Here is a 15,196-nt window from a genome sequence, read left to right on the forward strand (position 1 = left end):
ACAATGAGAAAGGTAATAGGGATGGGAGAATTGTTAAAATAATAATTCGTGGATTATACCAAACATCATATAAGCTTTATTCAAAGACTTTTGGACTAATAAATATACATGATAATTATATAGAAATGAGCAAAAAAGAGTATTCTCAATATTCAGTCTTACCGATTGGTATACACTTATGGACATATAAATGTTTATAAAATTTTTTAGAATTTCGAATTTTTTCTTTAATAACTTATAACGTTAACAAAGTTACCGTTTAAAATAACAGCCACCTTCTATTTCAACCTATTCCTAAGAATAAAGTCATGTTTTCACATAATATAGCCAGTGCCTAAACCTAAACATTTGGTGTCGATAAAGAATACACTTTGAATGTATCGATTTGATCGGTAGCGACTCTAAAACATGCCCAAACATGCACTGAGAAAGGAACAGTACCATATGAAAAACGTTTTCTTTATATTTGTTACAAGTTTCAAAAAAATGTTTTGAAACTACTACGGTTGTCTGATAAATAATTACAATCTAGTATATATGGTAGAAAACAAACTAGGCAGTAAATAAATACTGCGCAAACTTTGATGAACTCGGAACAATTTTAATAAAAGATTCAGATAGATAATAAAAAAAAAACTGAGACAAGAGATACACTGCTACATTAACAACTAGAAGTTGAAAGCAGCTGCATAAAGTCAAAGTAATATGAAACTTTATGAATGAAATGAATAGAAATTATCGTAGGTTATAAGTTCAACTGGAACATCCGCTCAACAATCAAGCAATTTTACTCCATTTTTATTTTTGCCTGGAATCATATATCTCTCCAACCTGCTTCTAAATAGACAGATAATTTATATGTTGCATATGCTATTTCAAATCTTGTTTAAGTTAATTCATGAAACAAGTATCCGAATGTTCATAAGTACGATTTAAAACAGTAACAATAAGTCGTGAACTAAAAAAAAATCAATTTAGAAATAAAAACAAGTTGTTTAATTTTCTCAATCTTACACATGATGCTCCATCATAAAAAAGTTGAAATATTCGAATATCTCTCAAAACAGCAAACCAATTCAAATTTCTTCTAAACCAAAAAACCCTAAACGACTCGTTTATATAGGGTGAGAAATGAGAATGAACCTCGAATGCCAGAAAATATAAATTTGAAAAAAATTCAATTTGGGTCGTTTTGAGCGCTAGCTAATTCGCCCTCATCGGGATCTCCCTGAAGCGGGTAAGACGCGGGATCGTGGGGGATGGGGACTACTATAGGGTTACCACCGGCGTCGAGATCGAATGCTGGATCGGCCGCTGCCTCTGCCAAATTAGTCACGCTCTTTGATTTAACGCATTGAAAGTCCACGTGACGACTTTTGGCTTCTTCTTTTTCCCAGGACATGTGGATGAATGGACGCTGTACATAGTTGTATATGACTTCGGATCTACCTCCCGGTCTTCGCTTGACTTTTTCCTTATAGGTGGGATAACCTGAAATTCGAAAAATGGAATTTGTTCATGGGAATACAATTTTGACAATCCAAGTTGATAAAAAGATAATAGTTCAAACAAAGTTATGGATAGTTCATTGATCGGCAGTCCGGCTCTTATTCCTACTTGTAGTGCTATCTTGGCTTATACAGGTGTCCCATTGAACGTTGAGAGAATGGATTGTAGGATTGTTCTAAAAATTTGATTACTAGGGTTTATGCTTTTATCTGACTAGAATATTTTCAATGTTGCGACAAAAAATTGTACAAACTTTTTAAAATTATTATAACTTTTTTCGCTTCTCTATCCCCATCTGAGTATTTTTGCCTAGTACTGCCCTATCCCCATCTCTGATACTTTTGGAGATGTTTTTCCACAAAATATTGCCAAAAACATGGATCAAATGAAATGGAATAGAAAAGACATTTCATATTTTAGGAAGCTGAAATTTTGAAAATAGGTCACTGAGATCCTGAGGACGAGTTTCGCCTACAAGAAAATTTGACTTGTCATACACAGAGTGTTCCAAAATTTTACGTCTTGTCACTCGATACAAAAACGGTAAAAAAACCCTTCTTTTTATCTGATATTTTCGGATAAAATCGAAATACTCATCTAATGCTATACAGGGTATGTGCAAACAAATGCGAAGGACTTAGGAAGATGATTCCACTATTAAAATAAGCAGGGGTAGTAGTTCCAGTAAATTTTTTCGAAATCGACATCCCTTCTAAGATACAGCCTTTGGAAGGCGATGACGAGTTGACAGCTTTTAATTTTTTTTACAGGTTCTAAAAAACACTGAATTATAAAACTATACATAATATGAAGCACTTAGTAAATGTTACTCACACAATTTTTTTAGATCTCATAAATTTATTATTAGGGGTTGAAAATAACCCATTATGATTTTCCTTCAAAAATTGTTTTCGTGGTATAGATTTTCGAAAAATAAAATTCTCTTATGGTTTCCCATTCAATTCTGGAGAAAAAAAGTCTGTTGCAAAAGTTCGATACAGTAGATACTTTTCTGAACAGTGATCAGAACTGCTCGTAAGTTTTTATTTATTCCGAGAAAAGTATCAACTGTATCGAAATTTTGCAAGAGACTTTTTTCCTCCAGAATTGAATGGGAAACCATAAGAGAATTTTATTTTTCGAAAATCTATCCCAGGAAAACAATTTGTGAAGGAAAATCATAAGGGGTTGTTATTTCCAACCCCTAATAATAAAGTTATGAGATCTAAAAAAAATTGTGTAAAATCTACTTAGTGCTTCATATAATGTATAGTTTTATGACTCAGTGTTCTTTAGAACCCGTAAAACAAATTAAAAACTGTCAACTTGTCATCGCCTTCCAAAGGCTGTATCTTAGAATGGAGGTCGATATCGAAAAAAATTTATAGCAACTACCTCTGCTTATTTTCATTGAGGAATCATCTCCCTAAGTCCTTCATATTTTTTTTTAGACACCCTGTATAGTGTGTATATAAGAAAACCTCATGGTTTCGGAAATAAAGTAAAATTTCTATAAAAGTGAGGGTTCTCAGCATAAGACTTTTGTTGCTACCGTAGAATTACTGCCACGTTTATTTCTTGAAATTCTACAATCTTTGGGAACTCGACTGAAGGTGTTTATCTCATTCATACAGGGAATTATGTTTATCAGATAAAAATAACAAGTCATTCTGAAAACCACCACTTTCATAGAAATTTGACTTCATTTCCGAAACGATGAGGTTTTTTATGGACACATGACATCATTAGATGTGTTTTGATTTTCTCTAAAAATTTCAGATAAAAATTAGGGTATTCCAATTGAAAAAAATCAAATTTTTGCCGTTTTTCTATAGAGTGATAAGACGAAAAATTTTGGAACAGCCTGTATAATACAAAGTTTTTTCTTGCACGAAACTCATCCTCAGGATTTCAGTAACCTATTTTCAAACTTTCAGCTTCCCTATATGTCTTTTCTATGCCTATTTCGTTGGATCCATGTTTTTGGAAATTTTTGTTGAAAACCGTGAATATCTCCGGAAGTATCATGAATAAGTGTGGGAAGTACTAGACAAAAATACTCAAATGGGGATAGAGAAGCTAAAAAGTTATGATATAAGGTGTCCCATTTGAAATAACGAAATTTGTAGTATTTTTTCGTATAAGCGGCAACGTCGCAACGTTGAAAATATTTTACGTCTAGTTGAAGGAAAGTCCGTTAAAATTTGAAACTCCATCAAAATGTTAATCCTCAATTTTTCCCTCAGAAATTACAGTTTTAAATTTTGATGGGGCATCAAACCTTAATGGACTTTCCTGCAACTGGACGTTAGTCAGATAGATCAGAAGCGTGAACCTTAGTACCCAAAGATCCAGAACAATCCTATGATCCGTTCTCTGTAAACGTCTAATAGGCCACCCATCTTGATACACCCTGTGGAAGACTTTCTTCTTTTACTTGCAGTGCCTATTGGGCTGAAGTGAGGCTTTGTGGCTCACTCTTTGCCCGCTTGAAGTTTGAGAGACTCAAACCCTGAGGTACAACGGCAACAATGCCACAAGTCGACAGAGGGGAGTTCCTCTCTCCATAAGAAGAGTGTTTATTGAAAGTCTCTCAATGAGAAGACACTAAGATACATTTGAACTTGCCTCAATAAGATTGCTACTATTGAACTTACCTTCAATTCCTAATCTAATCTTCTTCAGTCCCCTATCTTTCAGAACTTGTTTGGCAACATCTCTATTCTCTATATATTTGAAGAATCTATACATGGCAGTACTATTCACAGTCTGACTGTATTCCTCGCCCATCTGGGGTGGATATTTTTCGTCCCAATCCACAGTATCATCATCCAGGAGAACCACAACGTGACATTCCCTATCCCCTTTCTGAGCAGAGTTAACCATTAGAGGAAGTATCAGTAGTTCTAAAAATTCTTCAAATTGGCAACGTGCACCTTCGTTCGACAGCTCATGGAGGAGCCCACCTATAAATAATTTTAATGTAGATTTCCCATCTGCTATACAGGTACAATAGATTGAGTGAGCAGAAAGAAGCAAGGTTCTTATTTCGCCCTTCTAAAATCATGCCTATTTTTAGATTATCAATACAAATAGATTTAATGAAAAAGTTTTTGAGTCAACCTGACATTCTTTGAAAGGCAGCAGGCTCACAAATCACAAGCAATTCATGAATAATATACTGATAAATATAGTTTTTCAGAAAATTGGTAAGAGGTTACAAAAACCAGTCAGAATCACAAAAACACGAACTACCCCTGCTGTCAGAGTCATCTTTTGAAGTATATTTTTCAGATTATCCAAGGTTATAGTGAATCCAATTAGAAACCAAGCCTGTGCAAGTTAGAAAATTGATAGCAATGAAGTAAGAATAAGTCTTCACACCACTTCAGGCACAGAACCAGCAATCTTTTGAATAAAAGCAAATGGCAAATACACTGCGCAAAAAAAAATAACGCACATTATGGAAATCTTAAATTTATTCTACATCTGAAGGTTTTCTCAATGATAATTATTTTTATCAGAATTATGCATGCATATGTTATCCTTTTTTAACGGTTTTCTTCAATACAGATGTTTTTTCCCAGCAGGAATAAAAAAAGATGATATTATCAGATTTTGAATGTATTGGCTCCATTCTAAAATCAGTTGTTCTCGATCAATTCTAGTGATCAATAGTTTTTCTTTCGTTTGATTTTCTACACTCGATCGCTATGCAACGCCAAACACGCAATTTGACCCAAGAGGAATGTGCCCAAGCGGTAGTTTTGCGAGAAGAAGGGTGGACATACACAAGAATTGCAGAAAGGTTTGGAGTTTCCCATACAAGTGTGTCCAGAATGTTGCAGCGATTCAGGGAGACAGGTATGAATGTCCGAAGACCAGGACAGGGTAGACCACGGGTAACAACTGCCATTCAAGAACGTTACTTGAGAGTTTCTTCGTTGAGATAACGGTTTGCAACCGCTCGCCTCCTTCAAATTCAGCTTGAGCAAATTCATTGAGCACTCAGACAATAAGAAATCGCCTCAGAGAATATGATTTAAAGCCTCGTGTCGCGGCAAGAGGCCCAGTTCTTACCCCAGCCCATCGAAGGGCGCGTTTGGATTTTGCGAGAGAGCATATCCAATGGGAAGAGGCTGATTGGGAAAGAGTTCTCTTCACAGATGAGTCTAGATTCTGCCTCTACCTTTGTGATCGACGTTCCCTTGTATACAGACGTCCACATGAAAGATATGCTCAGTGCAATTTCCTGAATACTACTGGTTTCGGGGGAGGATCGATTATGGTATGGGGAGGAATATCTTTGACTGCTCGCACCGACCTAGTGGTCGTTGATAATGGAGCTATGAATGCTGATAAGTATATAAGGAACATTCTTGAAGAGCATGTAGTGCCATTTGCCCCATACATTGGTAAACATTTCATTTTTATGGACGATAATGCCAGACCCCATCGTGCGCGCATCGTTCAGGAGTACCTTGAAGAGGTTGAAGTCTCTCGAATGGAATGGCCAGCAAGAAGTCCAGATCTCAATCCGATTGAGCAGGTTTGGGACAACCTCAATAGAAGGCTGAGAAGTTCAGAAAATCATCCAGCTACTCTTAATGACTTAGGAATCCAACTCGGAGAAATCTGGGAAGGATTAGATCAGAACATTTTAAGATCACTCATTTTGAGTATGAACCGTCGTTGCCGAGCTGTAATTAACGCAAGGGGTGGAAATACCAAGTATTAAATCACTTATAAGCATTTCAGTATTTTGAAAATTGTTCATTTCTCTTCTTTCACACAAGATTCGGTGAAATCCTGAATTTTTCTTCCATTTAATGTGTCTTGTTTCGTTCAAAACCTTCCCGAGAGAACATAAAAAATAAGTTATAAATTCAATGTAGAGTTAACTTTCATTAAAATTGAGATTTTCAGAATGTGCTCAATGCTCAATGCTCCTGATTATTCCTATCCTTTCAAAAATTGAATACAACTCACGCAAATTTTGGCATCTGACAGTATTGGCATCAAAAGGCACTAGAAGGTAATCGCAGGCTTCTCTCAGTTCCTGGACAGAGACCGAAGGCGGACACTTGATAACACCACTTTTGTAAAAGTCTAATATAGCTCTGAAAATGGTTGCTGAGATCCCATCAGCCACCTCGTATTCTCCTCTCTCGTTTGGATGCGTGTATTCCAATCCTGAACTGAACATCCTTCCCAACATCGTGTTAGGGTGGGCTATAAACAGCGAAGGATCGATCACGAATCTAGTACTGTCAACGACTAGAGTGACTCGTTCTTCACTGGGGGCCCCATTCGCACCATTCTGGACGCCAGATGTTTTGGAAACCCCTGGCGATGGTAGGGAGTTGCGGCTCCTGCAACGATAAAATGTTAAAATATTGTTTTTTAGAGGGGTTAGTTGCTCTTGCCTATTGCGAGGAGCATTGTGGCATTGCTTAGGTGTGGATGAAACAGACAGGCAGCGTGGGTCCGTAAGCGAAGCAGACCGTTGTACAAGACATGGTTTTGGCTTCGAACATGATCCATAACTATGCAAAGCAACAGTTCAGTTATAACTAGGCGAATTAAAGAATGAGATGAAAAATTAAAGAAATCTCTTTCGAATGATGTTTGAATATTTACACCTGCATTAGTTAGAAACAAAATTAGTAGTACGAGATGATGAACCTTTGTGGTCTAGCATGGAATTTATTTTCAACGACATGAAATTCTTGTAGTTTATATTCTCAGGTAAGTAGGTTGAAATTACAGACAAAGCATTTGGTAGTTACTCCTTTCACACAGAGGTTTATTACTTGCAATAATAATACATTTTTCTTAAAGACAAAAGAAGCTATTACTGACTTAATACAAAGTGAAGAGAAGTTTGCAACATAAAAACTTGAAAGAAAATGAAACAACTACAGTGAAATGCATACTATTGAAATTTTTTTTATCCATATAGATAAGTATTTCAGGTTACACTCGTTCAACACTTCTTATATTGAAGAAAGCAGGATTACTGTTGTATTCGAACATCATTGATTTAATCTTTTTGTCTTGAAACATAAATGTTAAAACCACAGGAGGTATGTTATTAAGTGAAATTTCACCCAAAATTGTAATGGACAAAAACATATTTTCAGATTTGATACAAAAATTAGTAGTTTTTGTTAACTTCTCTTAGTTCTCCCGACTAGAAGGTTGAAAATATATTCAGAGTTGTGGAAATTTTAAAGAAAGCGAAAAATATATTCTGGACTAGAATATACATAGAAGATTATTGAAGTAAATATTCAATATCACCCTGCAGCTACAACTGCTCTTATGGTGGTCAATCATTAATTAATATTCTTTAAATAAAGAAAAATAACATTTATATTTCTTTTTGAAATCACCGCAAATTGGTGATTTTTTTTGTTTACCCAATTTGGCAACTTAGCTGTAATTATTAACTTTTCCTCAACAATTATTTCATGCACGCATGCTTTGATTGAATGTATTTCACATCTTTGAAGAGTTACTAAGACTGGAGTATTGAGAAGATTTGCTCACATTACCCATGAAGATTAAGTTATCGTTTCCTTTTACTCGGTATAATCTGTAAAACACTGACACTGACCACGACCAGATGAGATTTTGTTAGGTTTTGATTTGTTTTGAAAAATTGAATAAGATGGTCTAGATTTTTGACACATAATTTAAAAAAAATAAGGTAATTATTTAGAACTAAGAGACACATGCTAGATCAATGAAAAAAATTTTACCAATCAATTTTGGGTCCCAGATTACGAAATGCTAATGAGAAGTCAGTAATCCTCTTAGTTTGAAGGAAAAAAAAAATTGGAATCAAAAATAGTTTCAAAGGTCCAGTTGCTATTACAAAAAATGCTTTCGTACCTGTTCATCCTGACCAAGGTCTAATATTTTTAATATTTAAAACCCAAGAATTTTTCTGATACTCAATACCAATATGTTCTGTCTAGGCAACATTCGAAATGTTTAACAAACTTATTCATCATAATTCTGCAGTCCAAAATTTCTACAACACCAGAATGATTTGATACTAAACAAGATGCTAAGAAAGTGTAAAATTCTACTCATTATCAATATCAATACTCATATTCTAATCTAATCAGTTCTACTCATCAAACAATAAATTATGAAGAGATAAATGACCACTAATGGGGCGGTACCTAATTTATAATCTGAGTGCAATTTTCAATCTAGAAATTCCACATTTATAATCATAGATACCTCATTCGACTTTTAAAAACTCTTCTCCTTCGATCATCCGTGTAATCTTCTGTATCGCTGCTGGTCTCGTTGTTCGGAAATTGGTGACGATCGCCAGCACCTGCCATTTCAATTGGTGATAGCAAACAATTTATAAACACATACAAATATTCAGCACAATTTGAAAAAGTCCAGTACATAAAGTAGAACAACGCACAAAATAAATTTTCAGTGTGAATCACTATCAATAACTAAACTTGTCAAAAAATTTTTTATTTTCTTTATTCGTGGAATTTTCACGATCTTTGTTGACACTGTCAACTTGACAGTTCATAGAGCTATTTACAGAACATCGATCAGTAAGTAGGGTCCAGAGACTTTCTCTATGGTAGGGTCATGGGTAGGGTGAGGGAGGTGTTCAGAATAATACTAATAATAAAAAGAGAAGTAAACGAAATTTAAAATAGCGACAGCGTTTAATAAAAGATTCTGTAATAAAAGATGTTAGTGTGAGATTTGAGTTATCGAAGCCATAGAATACATAAATAACCAAGTTTCTATGTTTCAAATTAGTTCCTAACCTAACCTAACCTAACTTAACCTCCACCAAGTTGAGAGATTTTAAATTTTCAATTACAATGCAAATGTTGTTTAATTTTTGTACTCGAATATATATTTCATGATTAACTAGAATGTCTCGATTAATAGTGAAAAATCTTCCCAAACTTGTGAGTTAATTAAATATCTTTTCGTCGGATCAAGGAATTAAAGGAAATACATGATATGGACTGCATAAAATTTATATACATAATATATCCAGTGTATAATACATATAATTTACATTTTTTTAGATAACTGAAGAGAAACTGAAGAATTTATTTGGAGAATATGGTATAGTTACGGATATACAGCTCAAGTATAAAGATGGCAAATTTAGGCAGTTTGCTTTTATTGGTTATAAAAATGAAGATGAAGCACAAAAGGCAATCCAGTCCTTAGATAAAACATTTATAAGTACTAGTAGAATAACTGTTGAACCTTGTGCTTTACTTGGTAAGTTCACATAGTATATTGATGTTTGAGTACTGTAAGTGTGCCCTCCAAATATTTCTAGTTATATATCTGGTACCCAACATTTCAACTGAATTAATTGCAGTGTTTCCATTTTATAGGTGATTCTCAAAAACCAAAATCTTGGAGTAAATACGCATCAGACAGCAATGCATATAAAAAAACTCATAAACATGAGGAGAAACCCAAACAACAATTGGAAGATAATAAGGAAGAAGTTGAAGAAAATGAAACAGTTGAACTTATAGCAAAGGTGAGTTAGTGTCCCTTATCAAAGAATTAGAAGACATTAACTATTTTTTTGTTCCAGTATAAAAGTGATCCTCTATTCGAAGATTTTCTGCAAGTCCATAAAAAGGAGGCACTTACTGTTGAAAAATTACTGTCTAAAACCATAAAGGACAATGTGGAAAATCAGGAATGTGATGAAGAAAACAAGGGAGAAGATAGTGGGAATAATGAAGAGGATGATGAGAAATTGGCTAACAAAAGCATATCTGATTTAGATTACATGAAACAATTAAAAAAATCTGCAAAGTCGAATGAAAAAAAAATTAAGGAAAAAGTTGACTTTTTCACGATTAAGGTAAAATATTTGAAAAATAAAAGTTTAGTTATGATGTGTACTATTTTTTCAGCTGAAAGGTTTACCTTATAATTGCAAAAAGAAAGATATTAAGGCTTTTTTGAAACCATTATCAGCTCAAAGTATTCGTGTGCCTCGTAAGATACATGGAATTGCATTTGTTGGATTTAAGGATGAGAAAAAATTCAAAAAAGCCTTATTGAAAAATAAGAGCTTCTTATGTAAGTGATGTATTTCAATTTTTGCTGTAACTGGTCAGCACTCATGTTTTTCAATTAGGTTTTTATCAAATAATATATACCATTACAGCTGGACACCAAATCTTTATCACAAAATATGAGGTTGAAAGTAAAGAAGCTGACGAAAAAGATTCGGGTGAGTCTAAGCATTCAAAATGGGTGTCCCAAGAAGAATCATTGAAGAATGAGGAGGAAATTGCGGAATCTGGAAGAATTTTTATTAGAAATCTTGCATATACTACAACAGAAGACGATTTACGACCACTGTTTGAGAAATATGGTGAGCCTTAATTCCTAGTAATTTATTGATTATTAAAATGATCGAGCTGTTGCCAATTTGATGCTGATTTTGTTGTTGGGCAATTGGCTGGAAATTATCGCATTTTTTTCAGGACCCATCACCGAATTGAATTTACCAATCGATCCGACAAGCAGGCAAATAAAAGGGTTTGGAACAATTACATATCTTATGCCCGAACATGCAGTGAGAGCTTATAGTGAACTAGATGGCTCCATTTGTCAGGGAAGGATGTTGCATCTTCTGCCAGCAAAAGCTAAAGATTCAGTGGAAAATAATAACATTGAAGGTAAGATTAGTGCAATGAATTAAGTATTCAAAATACTATTTTTTTATCCTCTCCACAATATGTGAATGAATTAATTTTTTTAGAATCTAGTAACTACAAACAAAAAAAGGCCGCCCTACAGAAAGCGAAAGCAGGTCATTCATACAATTGGAATGCCTTATTTCTTGGTCATGACGCTGTAGCTGAAGTAATATCCGACACTTTTGGTACTCAAAAAGAAGATATTGTGGGGCCTGACGGTAAAGGTAGTGTTGCTGTCAGATTGGCACTAGGTGAAACAAAGATTGTTAGCGAGACAAAAAAATACTTAGAGGCCGAAGGTGTGAATTTGGATGCTTTCAAAATGGTGAGTTACTCTTTTGTCATTTGTATTTGGCTGTGGAAATTAGGCTATAGCAACTTTTGAAAAGCTAGCCGTTTTTAATGAGTTTATTGTGAACTCAAGATAGTTTGAATTTCATCCGTTCAATACGACTTCAGTTTGTGAAACCAACTGCCAACAGTTCATTATTTAATAAAGAAATTGCACTTCATAAAATGATAAGTGGGAAAACAAAAAATTTGATTTTCTGGTAAACAGTGTTGGATATCCGGAATTTTGGTATGTAAATAAGGGTTTTCGAATCTATTCCAAGTAATTCTGTGAGTCTATCTCCCTTCGTTTAGATTTCCATCTTCTAAATGACATTTTTCAAAAAGTGAAAATTTCAATCTACGATATAATCGTCTCTGATCTAATTGGGATTTCCGGTTCAGCGTTGCCAAGGCTTCCACCATAATACAAAAACTCGATTTCAAAAGTCTCGATTTTTTTGGGTCAAAAATGAATAAGGGGTTAGACACCCCCGAAATGGCCTATTTGCACTTCTGTCTGAAAACCAAGTTGTCCTACTACTGTCCTAGGATATGAAGTGCACAGAAGTTGTCTCGTAGATTCCAGAAAACCTAACAGTTCTTGCTTCAATAGAGAATTGCACTCCAGAGAACCGTTCAAAATGAACTCGAAAATGAAAAGTGGAAAAACAAAAAAATTTATTTTCTCGTAAACAGTGTTAGATATCCGAAAATTTCGTATGCAGATATAGGTTTTCGAATACGCGGAATCCATTTCAACAATTTCGTGAATCTATCACCCTTCGTTTAGATTTTCATCGTTGAAATGCCATTTTTCCAAAAATGGCAAATTTCAGTTGAAAATTCGTCAAGACCGAACGGTTGGACCGAGGTCGATAAAATTCTCGGATTTATTACGAGAAGAATTGCTCTTTCGGAATATGTATCACATTTAGATCTATGATGATTTTTCTGAGAGATAAACCACTTCGAAAAATTGCCAAAAAGATGGGGTCAGTTAAAACTTCGTCAAGACCGAACGGTTGCATTGAGGTCGATGAAATTTCGAGATTTATTACGAGAATATGTGGATTTGAAATAACTCCATCAAGCATTTATAAAGGTTGATATTAAATCTTTGGGGTAATTTTAATATCAGAAATCGCCTTTTGTGAAACCTTTCCCTGGTTCGATGCAGTTGTAGTTTTTCTTGAAAAATTTGTTGCCATTGGTATGTTTCATAAAACACTATACATATTTATTTCGGGTTTATTTTTACAGATGAATTGCAAAAGATCAAATAGAATAATTTTGGTGAAAAATTTGCCGTCTCAGACAAGGTTCTTGGAAATCAAAGAATTATTTGAGAAATTTGGAGTAATTAGTAGAATCATTTTGCCTCCATCTGGAATAACAGGTAAGTTCATATTTTTGCGATAAATCTTGCTTTTTCTCAAAGAACATTTTTACCCAGTAAAGCCTTCGTGTGAATTTATTACTTGTGTGCAATGTGGTTATGAAATCAGCTTTAATTTGACTATTTTTGAAATTCAAAATCCAAATTAAAATAACCTTTTTTATGTTCAGCTGTTGTTGAATTTGATGAAGCAGCAGAAGCAAGAAAGGCATTCAAAAGACTCGCATATAGCAAGTTCAAAAATGTACCTCTTTATTTGGAATGGGCGCCAGAGGATAGTTTGAAAGAGAAGAATTCAAATATTCAGGACAAAAAAGATGACATGGAAGTAAAAAACAATGAAAACGAACCTGAAAAGAATGAAGTTTCGGAAGATGATGAAGAACCAGAACCTGATACAACGTTATTCGTCAAAAATTTGAATTTCAAGACAACAGATGAAGATTTGAAAAAGGTGAATATATCTTCGACTATTTCAGATCACAGCCCAAAAGAGTTTCTACATTAAATCTGTTAATTTTTCAGTTTTTCGAAAATTGTGGGAAAATTCATTATGCAACTGTTGCAAGGAAAAAAGACACGAAAAATCCTGGTGCTACTCTTTCCATGGGTTATGGATTTGTTAGGTTCAAAACAAAAGCTGCCACCGATAAAGCTTTGAAGACCATGCAACAAAGTGTTTTGGATGGAAAGTCTCTAGAATTGAAAAGATCAGAAAGAATATTGCAGTAAGTTTTTTTTTAATGAGTAATAGGAATAACTATATCGAAATTATTTTAGGACTGATGTAGAAGTACAGCAGCGGAAAGCCCCCAAGAATGTTAAACAAAATGGCACAAAACTTTTGGTGCGAAATGTTCCATTTCAAGCTAATAAAAAAGAAATTCAAGAATTATTTAGTGTATTTGGTGAGATTAAAGCACTAAGGTTGCCCAAAAAATTATCTGGAGAAAGCCATAGAGGGTTTGCTTTTGTAGATTATGTAACCAATAGTGACGCAAAGGTAAAATAATATTCTTCATATTTCGCTCCAATCAAATGCATAATGAATTTCTTTTTGCAGAAAGCGTTTGAGGCTCTATCTCAAAGTACCCATTTGTATGGTCGTCGGTTAGTACTTGAGTGGGCTGAGCTTGAAGGGGATGAAGCCACAGGAAAGAGGTCTGCAGAAAACTTCCAGAAGGATGAAGGTGACAGCAATAAAAAATTCAGAAAAAGTGTATTTAATATGGAATAAATTTGTATATATGTTAATCTTCTTCTTTCACCTATTCATGCTGTACTTTGGGTTTTAATTATCAATATGTAGTCTACCCTTTACTTTATCTTCTTTTTCATATTTTAAACTTGATCCAATCTCCATATAGGTATAATTTTAAGTGAATACACACTTTTTTATAATAAAACGTTAGATGGGTTGAACTTTATAAAAATGCAAAGATCTAATGAAACCATTTAATTTTAATAACATGGTTAAACATATTCCTTATAATAAGAATAGCTTTCACACTACACAATTGTACTAAACAGAAATATTATTTTTTGAGGAGATTTTCATCTTGCATCGACAACTGACCCAACTTCTTACCTATTCTTTCATGTATATCTAGGAATTTGGCAACACACCTGTCGATGCAAACTGCTTCACCTTTGCCAATCTCGGAATCATTATAAACAGGAGGAATACATTTTCTATGACAAGATGTAGTCAATCTATTAAACATATCTGCCATCATTTCAATTTCCAACTCTTGAATGAGTTGCATTTTGTCAGCTTCAGTCATTTTATCACCCTTGAGAACTTGAGAACCTTTTAAGATTAATTTTTAGCTTTAGAGATTTGTTTATCAAGTTTCATTTCTTCATAGCGTTGGTTAATAACGCTCTTCTTAGACAAATAAAAGGAGTATATTCCACCAACTACCAAAATGGACCTGAAAAAGCATGTGCATTTTTAAAGGTTATTTTCTGAGAAAAAAGTCAATAATACTCACCAACTTATACCGATTTTTGCATGCACTCCTAATTTCATCCTCTTTGGATATATCAGTATAGGATAAACATGTTTTTTTGGAAAATTCTAAATTTCAATCGGTTTTTGGTTTTCCAAGAAAATGACAATTTGAAGTCTAATCTAACCACAGATTATCTGTCACTTACGTCTACAGATTTTCTTCTTACCAAAGATTTCCTCCTTCTTATTATGAAAATATTCCGTGAT

At 34.1% G+C, this 15,196-nt stretch overlaps 3 protein-coding genes across 5 annotated transcripts; 1 reads left to right on the top strand and 2 right to left on the bottom strand.

Annotated features, from left to right (window-relative positions):
- Positions 1–53: 53 nt before the first annotated feature.
- On the bottom strand, positions 54–9,070 carry LOC123314338 (BTB/POZ domain-containing protein 10). 3 transcript variants are annotated; one of them, XM_044899552.1, is made up of 5 exons: positions 8,764–9,070; positions 6,936–7,055; positions 6,499–6,881; positions 4,167–4,475; positions 54–1,491 (listed from the first exon to the last, which is right to left on the bottom strand). In XM_044899552.1, the coding sequence occupies exons 1-5, from the start codon at positions 8,940–8,942 to the stop codon at positions 1,178–1,180; spliced, it is 1,305 nt and encodes a 434-aa protein (XP_044755487.1). In that variant the 5' UTR covers positions 8,943–9,070; the 3' UTR covers positions 54–1,177. The 3 variants fall into 3 exon arrangements, with proteins under 3 accessions (XP_044755487.1, XP_044755509.1, XP_044755498.1); XM_044899574.1 differs by lacking the exon at positions 8,764–9,070 and adding an exon at positions 8,407–8,606; XM_044899563.1 differs by lacking the exon at positions 6,936–7,055.
- Positions 9,071–9,308: 238 nt separating this feature from the next.
- LOC123321667 (probable RNA-binding protein 19) lies at positions 9,309–14,229 on the top strand. The gene is made up of 13 exons (XM_044909396.1): positions 9,309–9,470; positions 9,594–9,795; positions 9,915–10,066; positions 10,124–10,399; positions 10,452–10,620; positions 10,709–10,918; positions 11,031–11,225; positions 11,309–11,571; positions 12,840–12,975; positions 13,146–13,429; positions 13,501–13,703; positions 13,756–13,978; positions 14,039–14,229. Exons 1-13 carry the CDS (start codon positions 9,435–9,437, stop codon positions 14,210–14,212), a joined length of 2,523 nt encoding a protein of 840 aa, XP_044765331.1. The 5' UTR covers positions 9,309–9,434; the 3' UTR covers positions 14,213–14,229.
- Positions 14,230–14,416: 187 nt separating this feature from the next.
- Positions 14,417–15,130, bottom strand: LOC123313738 (mitochondrial import inner membrane translocase subunit Tim10). The gene is made up of 2 exons (XM_044898732.1): positions 14,970–15,130; positions 14,417–14,909 (listed from the first exon to the last, which is right to left on the bottom strand). The coding sequence occupies exon 2, from the start codon at positions 14,757–14,759 to the stop codon at positions 14,511–14,513; it is 249 nt and encodes an 82-aa protein (XP_044754667.1). The 5' UTR covers positions 14,760–14,909; positions 14,970–15,130; the 3' UTR covers positions 14,417–14,510.
- Between the last annotated feature and the right edge of the window lie 66 nt (positions 15,131–15,196).

This window comes from Coccinella septempunctata, chromosome 1 (genome assembly GCF_907165205.1).
Source record: "Coccinella septempunctata chromosome 1, icCocSept1.1, whole genome shotgun sequence".
NCBI classification, from domain to species: Eukaryota; Metazoa; Arthropoda; class Insecta; order Coleoptera; family Coccinellidae; genus Coccinella; species Coccinella septempunctata.

What these genes read in the sequence shown, in the direction of transcription:
- LOC123313738 (XM_044898732.1), bottom strand. Translation starts at nt 14,759, where the DNA reads ATGACTGAAGCTGACAAAATGCAACTCATTCAAGAGTTGGAAATTGAA.
- LOC123314338 (XM_044899552.1), bottom strand. Translation starts at nt 8,942, where the DNA reads ATGTACTGGACTTTTTCAAATTGTGCTGAATATTTGTATGTGTTTATA. An exon ending in GTTTTTAAAAGTCGAATGAG is followed by an intron (nt 7,056 to 8,763) that starts GTATCTATGATT and finishes TGCTTTGCATAG; the next exon opens with TTATGGATCATGTTCGAAGC. An exon ending in GATTAGATTAGGAATTGAAG is followed by an intron (nt 1,492 to 4,166) that starts GTAAGTTCAATA and finishes TTCGAATTTCAG; the next exon opens with GTTATCCCACCTATAAGGAA.
- LOC123321667 (XM_044909396.1), top strand. Translation starts at nt 9,435, where the DNA reads ATGTCTCGATTAATAGTGAAAAATCTTCCCAAACTT. An exon ending in TTGACTTTTTCACGATTAAG is followed by an intron (nt 10,400 to 10,451) that starts GTAAAATATTTG and finishes CTATTTTTTCAG; the next exon opens with CTGAAAGGTTTACCTTATAA. An exon ending in ATTTGGATGCTTTCAAAATG is followed by an intron (nt 11,572 to 12,839) that starts GTGAGTTACTCT and finishes TTATTTTTACAG; the next exon opens with ATGAATTGCAAAAGATCAAA.